The sequence below is a fragment of the Anabrus simplex genome, chromosome 7, assembly GCF_040414725.1.
Source record: "Anabrus simplex isolate iqAnaSimp1 chromosome 7, ASM4041472v1, whole genome shotgun sequence".
In the NCBI taxonomy this organism is placed as follows: Eukaryota; Metazoa; Arthropoda; class Insecta; order Orthoptera; family Tettigoniidae; genus Anabrus; species Anabrus simplex.
Window position 1 is genome coordinate 33,680,459 of NC_090271.1, and position 14,572 is coordinate 33,695,030.

Here is a 14,572-nt window from a genome sequence, read left to right on the forward strand (position 1 = left end):
AGGAAGCGGCCGTGGCCTTAATTAAGGCACTTGCCTGTTGTGAAAATGGGAAACCACGGAAAACCATCTTCAGGGCTGCCGACAGTGCGGTTCTAACCCACTATCTGCCAGATGCAAGCTCACGGGTGCACGGCCCTAATCGCACGGCCATCTCGCCCGGTGCTGTGGTTGTTCCGTATAAGGCCACGGCCGCTTCCTTCCCAACCCTAGTTATTTTCCAGTTCCACCGTCGCTATAGGTTTGACGTAAAAAAAAAATTAAAAAAAACTTTTATTCGTCATTACTTGAACTAAATGTTCCGTTTTTAAAACTTCACTCTACATGTTTAGCAGTTATAGAAACAAATAAGCGTTTTGGGAAATATCGTCAGCTTGGTCACAACCAGGTATCGGGTTTGTATGCAAGTGCATATTTTGTTTGCGATTATGTAGACCTCCAAAACCAACGAGGAAGTGCATTTGAAGGTGAAATTGGACGAATGATTAAGTTCAGTAGTGCCTGTGTACATATAATTGCATGTATTTGAAATTAGTCGTACAGGAAAGATCTTCATTGGGGAAATCACATAAATATGATTGTAAATAAAGGGTACAGATCTCTGCACATGTGTTTTTTGTTTTGTTTTTTGCTATTTACTTTACGTCGCACCGACACAGATATGTCTTACGGCGACGATGGGATAGGAAAGGCCTAGGAATTGGAAGGAAGTAGCCGTGGCCTTAATCAAGGTACAGCCCCGGTTTTTGCCTGGTGGACATGGTTATGAGGGTGTTCAGAGGTTGTAGTAAGGATGTAAAGGAGAGGGCATATAAGTCTCTGGTAAGACCCCCAACTAGAGTATGGTTCCAGTGTATGGGACCTCGCCAGGATACTTGATTCAAGAAATGGAAAAAAATCCAAAGAAAAGCAGCTCTATTTGTTCTGGGTAATTTCCAATAAGAGTAGTGTTACAAAAATTTTGCAAAGTTTGGGTTGGGAAGACTTGGAAGTAAGGAGAAGAGCTGCTCAACTAAGTGGTATGTTCCAAACTGTCAGTGGAGATATCGGTACCGTGGAATGACATTAGTAGACGAATAAGTTTGAGTGTTATGTTTAAAAGAAAGAAAGATCACAACATGAAGATAAAGTCGGAATTCAAGAGGACAAATTGGGGCAAACATTCGTTGTTAGGAAGGGGAGTTAGGGATTGGAATAACTTACCAAGGGAGATGTTCAATAAATTTCCAATTTCTTTGCAATCATTTAAGAAAAGGCTAGGAAAAACAGCCGACAGGGAATCTGCCACCTGGGCGACTGTCCTAAATGCAGATCAGTAGTGATTGACTGGTAGTGATTAATTGATTTCAAATTCGAATTTATTGTGCATGTTTTCAACTTTTATTGTGCATGTTTTAACATGTTTTACAAACAGTCTTCAACAGAATGTTCAGTAATTAATGCCGTCAACACTTTCGGCAATGAAACGGTTCCAAGGGAATTGGCACTTATCAAGACACATTTCCAAATCACACCTGAGTCAGTCAGGAAGCTAGAAACACGTGGTTTGCGTCTTGGAGATTCGTTGGACAACATGGAGAACGTGAAGCGTGAGATGGAAGGTGTCCCAGGAAACCTCGGACTTCGTCTGCAAACAGACCTTAAAGGACATCATGGTAGCTATACACAAATATTTGGCTGGTACTGATAATGTGGATCTAACACAATGTTTAACATCTACACTCGCTACCGAATTCAACTAGTGTCCTGTCACATCCGTAGATGTAGAAAGAACTTTCTCCACAATGAAGCTAGTTTTTAACAAACAAACGCCACAGATTTAAACCAGTAAACTTCGAGAAGACTGTTGTAGTGTACTGCGAAGCAAATTATGGACAGGAAAAGGAGGGTATGCAATGTAAAATGAAAGAAGAATGTGTGTTTAAGTGTGTTTTCTCACGTTTGTGTTTTGTAATTATTTTCTTACAACCTTACTACTTAAATTACCATGTGTATTAATACACTGTGTCTTATCCAGGAGACGTGTGCATATTGTTTTAACAGTGAACACTAATAAACTGATACGTCTTACAAACTATGCATGGATTGTTTGTACTAGCAGAACAGTCGCAGCTGTAAGAAGTGTACTTCGAAAACCGTTAATAGTTAGTGGAACGTAAAACAAATAATATTATTTATTAATTAGTGTGATTTTGTTTTGTTTTCCATTCAATTGTTTATTCCTGATCATTGGTGTTGGTGAATCGCGTGGGTCTAGTAAAGGAATGTTACGTTTGCATTTCATGCAAGTGTTTAATAGCATGATATTACGTGCATACTTCTTTCACCACATTTTGCAGCATAGCCGCATGCTCGCATTGGTGATTTATACAGCAATGTCTAGTCATAACACATCGAAACTTAGGTTTTCGGCCTTGCCAATAACATACGACTGTCTGCGAGGTGTTACGTAGCCGGTAGAGTGCACTGACACTGAATCCACAGCGTGCAGAAAGTTCGACGCTGAGACAGGGTTCATTCTGGAGTATCTGTTTAGACACGTCGAACATGGAGAAGCAGCTCTCAGGACAACAATCAGCAAGGAGGAAGTTCTTCAATTGGATGATGAACTGGTACTCCGCAAAGGAGGATTCTTTACAGGTGAGATCTTCATTATTATTGTTAATAATGGTGAATTAAGTTCGTCCGTGCTTTACGAATTTTATTGTTATTTCAGGAGTTAAATCTACCTGAGCCTTGCACATAGATAAATATTTCTGATTTTTTTTTTCTTCCAAGACATCTTAACCAATCACAGAAAATAATATGCCTTTTATTACAATCCTGTTTAGTTGAATGGGGGACACAGTCGTCGTACCTTGGAAGTTATGTTTGGGGCGTCCAGGTGCTTGAATACTTGTTCTAATGAACACCCTGGTATTTAACAAGGGAATTCGTTACGGGATTGCTGTTCAGAATTCAGAGATAACAGGTTGTTCTCTTTGTCCACATGCAAAGTTCATATACGTGCAGGCCTACGATGTCGATAACGGTTTTTTTTTTGTTTTTTAACTGTTACGTCGCACCGACTCAAAGACGTCTTATGGCGACGATGGGATGGGATGGGATGGGATTATATAGGGCAGCCTACACTAAATGTCCCTTCAAATATTAAGACAAACATTTACTTAGCATGTGTCAGGCCCATCCTGCTGTATGGCTGTGAGGCCTGGGGTATATTTTTAAAACACCTCTTTCCAAATTAAAACTTTGCAAAACAAAACATTACGAATAATAAGAAGAAGAACCCCGTTACTGAAATATAAAAAAGGGCCCTTTAAACAACAAGCATCATCATCAGAAATGTAAAAAGATACAAACCGAACTTCGTATTCCGCTTATTACATGTAATCAAAAAGTAAAGGTAACCAAATCTAGAATCCTCCTTAGTCAATCTACCAGTTCGGGCACCTTACTCTTAAAAGCAGGTCGTAAGGCCCAAAAAGCCGAATACTCGTCGCCTTAAACACCGCGGCCCTTGGTTAACGTACGACCTGTTTTAACTGGTTATCTCCCCATTTTTCGGCCTATTCCAAATTTGACATACTTTTAATTAACATCAAAATTAAACCCCAGAAGAGGCCTTTGTTACGAAGTTGAGTTCCCCACCCCCCTCTCTTCAGTCACTAAATTCAGCAACGTTATTTGACTTTCAAAATTATTAGCGTTGAGGGGGATGGGGGGGAAATACCGCCACCATGACAGACCGCTTTATTCCCCAGCCAGTGCAGTACAATGGAGATTTTACGATTCGTCAGGTATTTCTAGGAGACAGGACATAGTTTCTCCGCATTTATGTAAGTCCAAGTTCAGCCCGCCCCCTTTGTCATATAGGAGAAGAGTGAAACAATAAAATGCCAAAAATGAGAGATTATGAATGTATGTGTGTTCCAGTGTTGCTATCAACCAAAACTGATAAAAGTATGACTTACTATCTAGAAAAAAATACTGTGGGGTGAGAGACCTATAGACACCTGGGGTAGGGGTGAAATGTAAAAATAATCGAAAACGACCAATATTTGTGTCATATCCATAGTTTTCGGGATCGCTGAAATGAACTGTGACACTCCGGATGCCGTTTAAGACAAAGTTCAGGCCCCATCGGCATGGGCCACGAACTTACTGTACTACGCTGGCGTAGCAGGGGGAGAGGTGATACTCCCAAGTGGCGCGTGGGATCCTAACCGGCTTGCCGGTGGACTTGGGGGAAATAAAATACATCTAGCGGACCACACACACAACCCCCTGTGGGTGGGGGACGCAGACTAATAATACACCCACGGTATCCCCTGCCTGTCGTAAGAGGCGACTAAAAGGGGCGACCAAGGGATAATTATATTAGAACCATGAAACTACTTGTGATTAGTACCACCACGCGGAGAACACCATGGGTCGCTTTTACTTGCGCGCAGTACCACTATGTTCGGTACACAATAGGTTTGTAATTAGTAGCAAAAAGGAGTGCGCGACGGCTTTTACAGTACCTGTGATTAGTGCCACTATATGAGCGACACCATGGGATGAGGGGAAACCATGGTTCTGGCTTACCTATGATTAGTACCCACTATATAAGGAACACCACGAGATAGTACGAGTCCCTGTGGTTAGTACCCTTATGTGATGAACACCATAGGTTTGCGTTGCCTGTAAATGGCGCCACAATGTGCGAAACACCGTAGGTCTGTAATACATGTGAGAATTTCATTACCTGTGAATAGTACCATAATGTATGGAATACCGCGAGTCTACACTACTTTTGATTAGTACCGCAACATAACAAAACGCCATGGTTCTACTTTTCTGGCGGTAAGTACCATTATAAGGGGCCGACGACTTGTATTTTGGACCCCTTTCGACTACAAGCATAATCGATTCAGTATCCTGCTATAGAAGCAATCCCTTGGTCAGTAATACTATTGTTTTACGCCAGCTTCTGTGCATCTAAGAAACTATGGGTCGGTCCCACTGATTGTTTTAAATTCATATCCATCCATCCATCCATCCATCCATCCATTCTTCGTCCTCACGTTTTCAATTCTGGTCGGTGGAGGATTTTGGACTTTCAGTTTGTCATTTCATTTCGTCTCATTTCGTACCATTAGGGGCCGATGACCCATTTAAACAAGCATCATCATCATCATCATCATCAATCTGCATGGGGGTTAGAACGGGTGAAGAATAGAAAATGTCCAATGTGAACGAGTTTAAGGACGTATGTGTGTATGTTCTAGCAGACCTCTTAACCAAACTTGGTACACATATGACTTACTATCTGGAAGAAATTTCCATGTGGTAAGATACCCGTAGCACCCGTACAGGTGGGAGTGAATTATAAAAATACAGAAAGAGGGGTGACACAGACAACGACAAATATTATTGGACAGACCATACTTTCCGGGTTCACTGAGGTGAATGACAATCCGGATGTCGCTGAAGTCCATATTCTGTCCCCATCAGCAATGAGAGGAGAAGGGATGGAAAATAAAATATCCAAAGTTTCCAAAATTACGGATGTGTGAATGTTTTTCTTCCAGCATAACTCTCATTAAAAATTGGTACACGTATAACTTACTATCTGAAAAACATAGGCCTACTGTTGGGGTAAAATTAGGGCAAAACACACCTAGCACTCCTAGGGGTGCGGGTGAAGTGTAAAAATAAATGAAATTGACTGATATAAATGTCTAATACATTGTTTACGAGGTCGCTTAGTTGAACTGTGACACTCTGGATGGTTAAGTCATACTTCAGCCGCAATCAGTATGAAGGTTGAGAAGGGGTGGAAATGAATGTATGTGGGCAAGTTCCAGAATAGCGCTAAACGAAACTTGGTACACATACGACTGAACCACCAGGGGAAAAAAATCTTGTAGAGGAAAACATAATGGGAGGGGATGACTTGCAAGTAATAAACTTCATTTTCCGTATCAGAATTTGATCACTAAATTTTATAATATTTAAAATTCTTCCACCGTTTTGATGACTTGTAAAGAAAATATAAAATAACCAATATTAATGTCGAATCCATTGTTTGTGTCGCTGAGACGAATTGTGACTCTCTGGATACCGCTTAAGTCCACGTTCAGCCTCCACTGATAGGAGGAGAGGGCTGATAGGGGCTTACAAGTAAATAGTGTAAAATGACCGATATTAGAGTTGAATCCACTGTTTTGGGGGTGCAAGGCATATTGGTGCCAGTTTCAATGACAGATGAAATCGTGAACGTCATGTCTATAGCACGACGGGTAACACACTTATTAGCTTGAACGAATCAAATACTTCCCAGTCAATTCGAGCTTCCACATGGACGAAGTTCTACTCTAAAATTTAATTATCTAAGACATGGAATCAAATACATCAAAATAACTTTAAAACTACATAATAGATAGTAAAACATCAATAAGCACCTCAAAAAGGAATTCTATAAAAATTCACTTCATACATAACTGACTGGTAATACAAATTTTAAAGAAACTATCCGGGCAACCCGGATACTACAGCTAATTCTTTTATATATATATATATATATATATATATATATATATATATATATATATACCGAGACGATAGCTGCAGTCGCTTAAGTGCGGCCAATATCCAGTATTCGGGAGATAGTGGGTTCGAACCCCAAAGTCGGCAGCCCTGAAGATGGTTTCCCGTGGTTTCCCATTTTCACACGAGGCAAATGCTGGGGCCTTAAGTGTACCTTAAAGCCAAGGCCGCTTCCTTCCCACTCCTAGCCCTTTCCTATCCCATCGTCGCCATAAGACCTATCTGTGTCGGTGCGACATAAAACAAGTTGTAAAATAAATATACCAGTGGCAAAACTCTCTCATGACAAATTTAAATGGTGTGTATTTGTTGTGACGTTGTTTACATTATGTTTATTTCATAAAATAGTATATTTCATAAAATCGTCCTTGATTACGATTTCTCCGCCTCTGTGATGTAGAGGTTAGTGTGATTAGCTGCCATCCCCGGCCTCCCGGGTTCGATTCCCGGCTCCGGCACAAAATTTGAAAAGTTGTAAGAGGGCTGGAACGGGGTCCACTCAGCCTCGAGAGGTCAACTGAGTAGAGGGAGTTCGATTCCCACCTCAGCCATCCTGGAAGTGGTTTTCCGTGTTTTCCCACTTTTCCTCCAGGCAAATGCCGGGATGGTACCTAACTTAAGACCACGGCCGCTTCCTTCCCTCTTCCTTGTAGAAAATAAAAATAAGGAGCAGCCTCAGCTTTTTCCTTGTGTTAAAATGGCGAAACAGCAGGAAACAGATCTTCAGACTGCCGACAGTTGGGTTGAAATCCACCATCTGCCGATTGCAAGCTAAGGGCCACATGTCCCAAATCGCGCAGACAACTCGTTCGGTCGAAAAGTATAGATATTAAATAGAGCTTATTTGAGCTACATCTCAACTACAAAAATGTACGTATTTCAACAAATGTTAAATTGTCAGATGAAAATTAAACCTTTTTACTCTCGAGTACAATAAACTGGTATTACGAAAAAGAATATACCGGGAAACTTACTGTAAAATATATCTTACGGATGAAGTGAGTCACGGTTCATTATTTATAGAACAACTAGCTGGTGAACGCTGCTTCTCTACGGAATTATACATTGTATACAAAATTCTAGATTAAGTCTTGTACATGTTGTGAATAAGATTTTATTAAATTGCGTAATAACATAGTATTCAAAAAATTAAATTTTTAGGTGCCTTCCCCTAAACTATCATTTCATCCGGCGTTAATAAAGTTATTTATATCCTAGAATATAGTGCATTATTCTCCAACTTTACGTAATGATTTTCATTAAATTCTGTTCACTCTTTTCCTCGTGTCTCGGCATTGATATGGACTTAACAAGAAAAAGAAAAATACATGAATATGTTATCATAGCAGGTATGGTAACAGCCCGCCTGGTGATCATGATCATTGAGGCGTTAAAGTGTAAATGGTCTGGCACCATTGTTACCCGGTTCGAGTCCCATGGATCAAAAATATTTTCACCATCAGAATGTTGGCCGGTGGTATACAGTTTCTATCACTAGATTGCGTGCCAAATGCCTGTATTAAATTCCAAACCTCTCCGCAGCTCATGACGCTGTTGATGGTGATTCGTCCGTCCGACTTGAGCTGACCCACTGCCTTCGTGAAATACAGGCCATACTGTAGCAAGCGCGGGAAAGCAATCAGCTGATCGTTAGGGGGGAAGTTTAGCACGTGAGTTGGTTGAGTTATGTGAATTCTTCGCTGTTTTATTGCAATGTTTAATGTTGGCCGCATGTTTACTCCAATACAAATCAGACGGAAGCGTCGTCGACTGCATTATTAAGTGAAAAGTCCTCGATTAGTGAAGAAAACCTAGTGTGAGCGTGTATTCATGTGAGGCTATAGGTTAAGAATATCGCTCTGCCGTGTTTTAATTTTGTAGTTTATTTGTGTAATGTTATATCCCTAGTGTAAAATGAATTGATTTAGTGCATTCAGCGTTTTATTATCAACCACGATGTGTATATAATTGAATTAAGGTTATCAGTGAGAGAAATCACCATGCTAAGAGTTGCTGTGTGCATGGCTGCAAAGCAAATTATAAACGAGGAGAGTACACTCCAGTATTTGTGTTTTCTTATGATGAATAAAGAGTTAGGTTATGGAAGAAGGCTATTCCTAGGGAAAAATTTCTAGTGAATCACCACACAGTTGTGTGTATCAAGCAATTTCCCGAATACTAAATCCTGAGGGAAATAGTAGTGTCTCGTCCAGATGGTGAGTTAAAATGTCTCATTATATTAAGAACATGGGTAACATTAAATATATTTTTATGGAATCAGACTTACGGCTTATTTGAATTCGGTGTATCTGTATATTTAAGTCCAATTTATGCATTTTACCATTTTAGGTAGAAATGTATTGTGAAATACCTCTGCTGAGATTTTTCCCATTAAATTTCATATCATAGGCTATGGAACAGGGTTATTCCATGAAAATTTAATATGAAAATAATTGCATAGGCATTATTTGCTGTTTAAAAATCTATTTTTTTGAAACAGTAACTGAATTTCATGACAGTGACCGTAAATGTTTTGTTATTGTTGGAGGTTAGCTTACTCGTAACCTTTCTTGTACCCTAGGTACTGAATTGGTGGTACAGAAATAATTTACATTTGTAGTATATCATATTGGTAATTGGTTGCTTGTTTTCTATCAGTGTGTACGATGTGAATGTTCCAGTTGACTAGAAAATGGATAGAAACGCAAGAATATGCCCCAAAGTATTAGGCTGTACTCACGGAAACGAACGGATATACGCGAGAAGTATGCATTGTATGTCAGAACTAACAAATATTTATGAATAGTTTTTGGTTTTATAAGGTATTAATAGTTTCTTAAGTAATTTAAACGAGTGTGTAATTCAAGCGGAGCGGATGTGTATCGCCTCTAAGTCCCACACAAAGCGTGACGTCATCAGTGCTACAGTACGGCCTGGAGATCACGAAGGCAGTGGCAGACCCCTTGGGTGCTATTCGACAAGAGTAGGCCATATGCCGGCACCGGTTTTCACCCCATCTTCCTGCTATCATATATCACTTCATTCATTTCATCTCATTAACTCCCCTGATAAGGTTGACGTCAGGTCGTAAAAACCCGCCACGACAGATTCATCTCGTCTCATACCTGACCCATCGTTAGACATAAATGATCAGAAATTTAATTCTATATAACTTTCGTTATGTGCTATTATCGATAGGACCACTAAAAGATTTTTGAGAATTGAATTTTACGCCTTCCCCTGAACTACCATTTCACTCAGCGTGAATAAAATTATTTATAGCCTTGATTTTATTGCCTTATTTCCCGACTTTACATTTTTCGTGATGTGCGGTTCAGACAGACATGACTGAAATTTAAAAGTGCATTTCCTTGTTACTGTGGACATGACCGATACGGAAACGTCATCCTTTCTTAATTGTGACCAATAACCCCATGGCACTACATCCCTGAAGGGCCTTGGCTTACCAAGCGACCGCTGCTCAGCCCGAAGGCCTGCAGATTACGAGGTGTCGTGTGGTCAGCACGACGAATCCACTCGGCTGTTATTCTCGGCTTTCTAGACCGGGTAATTGTAACCAATGTTCAGACAAAACTCTTATATTAAAGACATGCCACTATAACGTACATTTTTAGTGTCATTTTAAATCCTGAGAAGACTCTGCCCTGCCATCGTTGCCATCCAAGCGTCAGTATACGTGATTGTGAGGACAACTGACAAAGAAGTTGGGATCCGTGATTCTGCAGATACATAAAAAGAAAACGATACTTTTTCAGTGTCGACTTTATGTAACGTATAAGCTTTTTATGTTCTAACTAGTGCTTTCGACAGATGTTGCATAAATTGGCCAATATGCCAATCCCTCAGAGTAAACCAACAACTATTCTGTTCCCCACGTCGAAGGATAGCGACCTGCAGTGGCGGCGCTAAGGACTGTCCCAGTCTTCACTTTTCAGATTATATTCAACAATGTCATCGATATGTTTCTTGCTCTCCTCATGTTCAATGCTTAAAAGCGACAGATCACGAAGGCGCACTTGACCCATCGTACTTCGTAAGAGTTCTTATTCATTTCAGTGTGGAGAAACTCCTTTCCGCGGTCGCTGTGGTGACAGGGACAGTGTTAATGTCTGACAAGCCACTTACAGGGTTTGTTTTAGGTCCGCTGTGTCTTTGATGCTTTTCTTGCTACTTATATTCTCAGATAATAATGATCTAAAGGACTGGGCTTGACTGAGGCTTTCTGTCCCTGAGAGATCTTAAGGGTATTTGTCAGCAAATCTTTGTATTTTCTCATCTCCTCTAGTTAATACTCATTAAATTCAGGGGCAAGAGAAATAAAAAAAACTCTCCAGAAGTGTTCGCAGGCTTGAAAATTAATCTTGTAATTGAGGAGCGTCGGAAAAAACTGATAAATCCAGAAAAAGCATTTATGAGAGAATGTAATAAACACTTATAAATGTTTCAAAAATAAGGAAACCATAATTTGATTTCATCGATTGTAAATGTTAAAAACATTAAGCTCTTTAGACTTTTTCAATCGTGAAATTACCAGCGTTTCACCCCAGTGTAGCAGTGGGCTCATCAGTTGGATTGCCACACCTTTCCAAGACGCTGTCGGCTAATGCGCCCTTGAGACACCACTGCAAGCCTCTTATGTGGGACAATGCAGTGACGGTGCACTAGGGGAAGCATGTGCCTCCACTTGTATAAATGCCTGCCTTTGGTCTATATACAAAAAATAACGTTCCTAGATGGAAACTTATAAAAGTTGTCTGTTCAAGTTATGAAAAAGAGAAAAACAGACTATACTAAACAGAGAACAGGAAATAGTATTCCGAGAGTTAAATCAAACGTGAAATATTAATTTTCAGCACCCTGATTTTCAACTCAAGAAAATGGATAGGTACCTACCTGGTTTTGATCAGACTGGCTGGAGTTATCGGATTTATTCAAGTAACGAATACATAAGCATTAACTCTTTAGAAAACCATTAGTTTATTGCAAACACATGTAGGTTTTTTTATAGGTAGGCCTGCACAAGAACCTCGTTTATCCGGATTAAATGGGACCGTAACTGATCCGGATTATCGAAAATACGGATAATCCGGAAAACTAAAAGACAAATAAAACTGAGCTCGATAGCTGCAGTCGCTTAAGTGCGGCCAGTATCCAGTAATCGGGAGATAGTGGGTTCGAGTCCCATTGACGGCAGCCCTGAAGATAGTTTTCCGTGGTTTCCCATTTTCACACCAGGCAAATGCTGGGGCTGTACGTTAATTAAGGCCACGGCCACTTCCTTCCCATTCCTAGGCCGTTCCTATCCCATCGTCGCCATAAGACCTATCTGTGTCGGTGCGACGTAAAGCAAATAGAAAAAAATAAAGTACATGTTACATATTCTATTAACATAAGTCGTACAGTAATACCTTTCTTCAATTATACAAAAAAATAACACTTTTCGTACATTTACGACTCTGTTTTATGCACTAAAGTAATGTCTGTTTTACGTTCGCATAGCGTTTGCGCGCAGCACGATCACGAAGACGTTTTACTAACAACAGTTCTGCCGGTGTGGTTTCAGTCGAGGATCTAAATAGGCCATCAGTTTGTCCAACTGCATTGTTACCTCTCCATGAGTCATTGTTTCTTCTGATGGAGCGCCGGTTTCATTTTCGAATTCACCATCAGTGAATTAATAGTGCGTTGCATTCAGAAGAGCGTGCGTTCGAATCCCACCCCGGCCGTCCTGGGAATGGTTTTCCACGGTTACCAATTCTCAATTCCAGACGAACGCCGGGACGGTACCTTCGATAGACTGTGGCCGAATTACTTCCAATTCCTGTCCTTAACTATCTTTGGTGGAAGAGGCATTCAAGAAGTTTCAATGCCGTAAAAGAAATGCTGTACAAGTAAAAATACATTTTTATAATTTTCGGTCCGGGTAAAAGAGGTTCTTGTGTATTAATGGTGAAATGCCATATTGCAAACTATAACATTCGCCATCGTCGTATCCATCCCTAAAGCAGGTTCCTGTAGTACAATTACCATCATTCGTCCAGTCATTTCCAAATTTCTTCACCATGAAAGCTATTACATTCTATTTATTTGAGCTATTACACTATTTAATGCCTCCAAATATTGAGGATTTCCTACTTACTTTAAAATACAAAACAAATTTCCTTTCATGAACGACGTCATTCCTACAAAGTATTTTACTTGAATAATGTTCGTCTCCTGTCCTTCCTTTGAAATATTCTGTATTTATTTAAATTACATAGTCTGACGTCTACTATACCAAGCACGTTTTTGTATGACTCCCCGGGAGGTTTATTGTTCCGTAATACATAGTTCTTTCCTAAAGGTAGCACAATGCTATGTTCTTTATATACAGAGTTATTCAGCTAAGTCATCCACCTCGAATATATTCTGATCCGTTAAAGATATAGGCATTCTGTTTTAAAATTATGTAATTCTATTAAGATCCTCATAAAAGACTGTACAATTAGTCTCCATAATAATAATAATAATAATAATAATAATTATTATTATTATTATTATTATTATTATTATTTTCTTTAGTACCACTAACTATTTTATATGGTTTTCGGAAACGCCGAGGTGCCGGAATTTAGTCCCGCGAGAGTTCTTACGTGCCAGTAAATCTAACACAAGTCTGACGTATTTGAGCACCTTCAAATACCACCGGACTGACCTGCCAGGTTGGGGTCAGAAGGCCAGCGCCTCAACCGTCTGAGCCACTCAGCCCTGCTGGCAATTCATCTCAATCACGTACTAATTACAGAGAAACCGAAAGCAACTGTTTTTAATGGGACTGTACTAATTTCACCCAGTATAACTAAGATTCGAGCGACGAGTTCAGTGATGTGTTCATTTTGCAAATCTGGTGAGTACTTTGGAGATTTTTCATATGAGTAGGCATTACCCAGAAAGCGATGAGCCACTTGCTCTGATGCTGTGACTCACACCTTGTTGATACATACATACCTCGCCATTATCTCGAGAGGGTCCCGAGAAACTGCAGTATGATGTACAGCATTTTGGGGTTACGAAACTTCTGTTTCGTTGATGTTAAATCGGAAAGTGACGAAATAACACTGTGAAACTGTGATAATTAAAGTGTTTATTGTCCTCATGAGTACACAGTATACGAAATGAAATCAACAACTTCAAAATACAGTACAATTAATGGCATGTGTCATTGGAAAAGTCCGGCTCCATGGCTAAATGGTTAACGTGCTGTCCTTTGGTCTAGTGTTGGCTACAGAATGCATGATTCGAAGCAGTGTATCGATTCATTCAAGTGTCCGAGTGAATCGATTCACAGGAACGGTGAGCTCACGGCACACGATTCAGCTTACTCCCAGCGGAGAGTGCTGGCGGGGAGCCGAGCTTCCGCTGCAGCGAGACAGTGATTTATGGCACACCGAAAGAATCGTGCGCACAGCACGGCTCAGTGAGACACAAGGTACACACGGCTCCTTATCGCCACACTGGACATTGGCGGGGAGCCGAGCTTCCGCTGCGAGACATACAGTGAAGTTCATTGCATTCACTGTCCTCTTCTTACAGGGAGGTTTAAATAATAGATGGATTTATTTGCAGTGTTAAAAAGTAAGTAGGTAGGTAGGCTATTAGGTTATACCATTTATTAGTTTAATGAATCTTAGTATTATAACTTAGTTGACATTTGGCAATTAATTAAACTCGACTCTAGCCTGCCGTATGGCTATGAGTTATGCTCATGACCACTCAAATGTACCTGTTTTATACTGGGGAGAACGACTCGGTAATCTCAGTTCGTATGTCACATCGTTGCACAAGACTTCAATAATATGTGGTCAGTAAGTGAACCGACTGACGCAATAACTTAATCAACAGTGTGTTGAATCAGAAAACCAGTGGGCTACTGTACATCTCGGGTAGCCTATACAAAATATGACGATTTAAAGAAATCCTCTGC

General features: G+C 40.2%; 1 protein-coding gene across 1 annotated transcript in view; it reads left to right on the forward strand.

Annotated features, from left to right (window-relative positions):
* The first annotated feature begins 2,514 nt into the window (after positions 1-2,514).
* Positions 2,515-14,572, forward strand: part of LOC136876881 (uncharacterized) — a 93,315-nt gene continuing 81,257 nt past the window's right edge. The window contains exon 1 of the mRNA XM_068228478.1: positions 2,515-2,637. Within this exon, the coding sequence (XP_068084579.1) occupies positions 2,545-2,637 (93 nt within the window). The 5' untranslated portion in view covers positions 2,515-2,544. The remainder of the gene's footprint in view (positions 2,638-14,572) is intronic.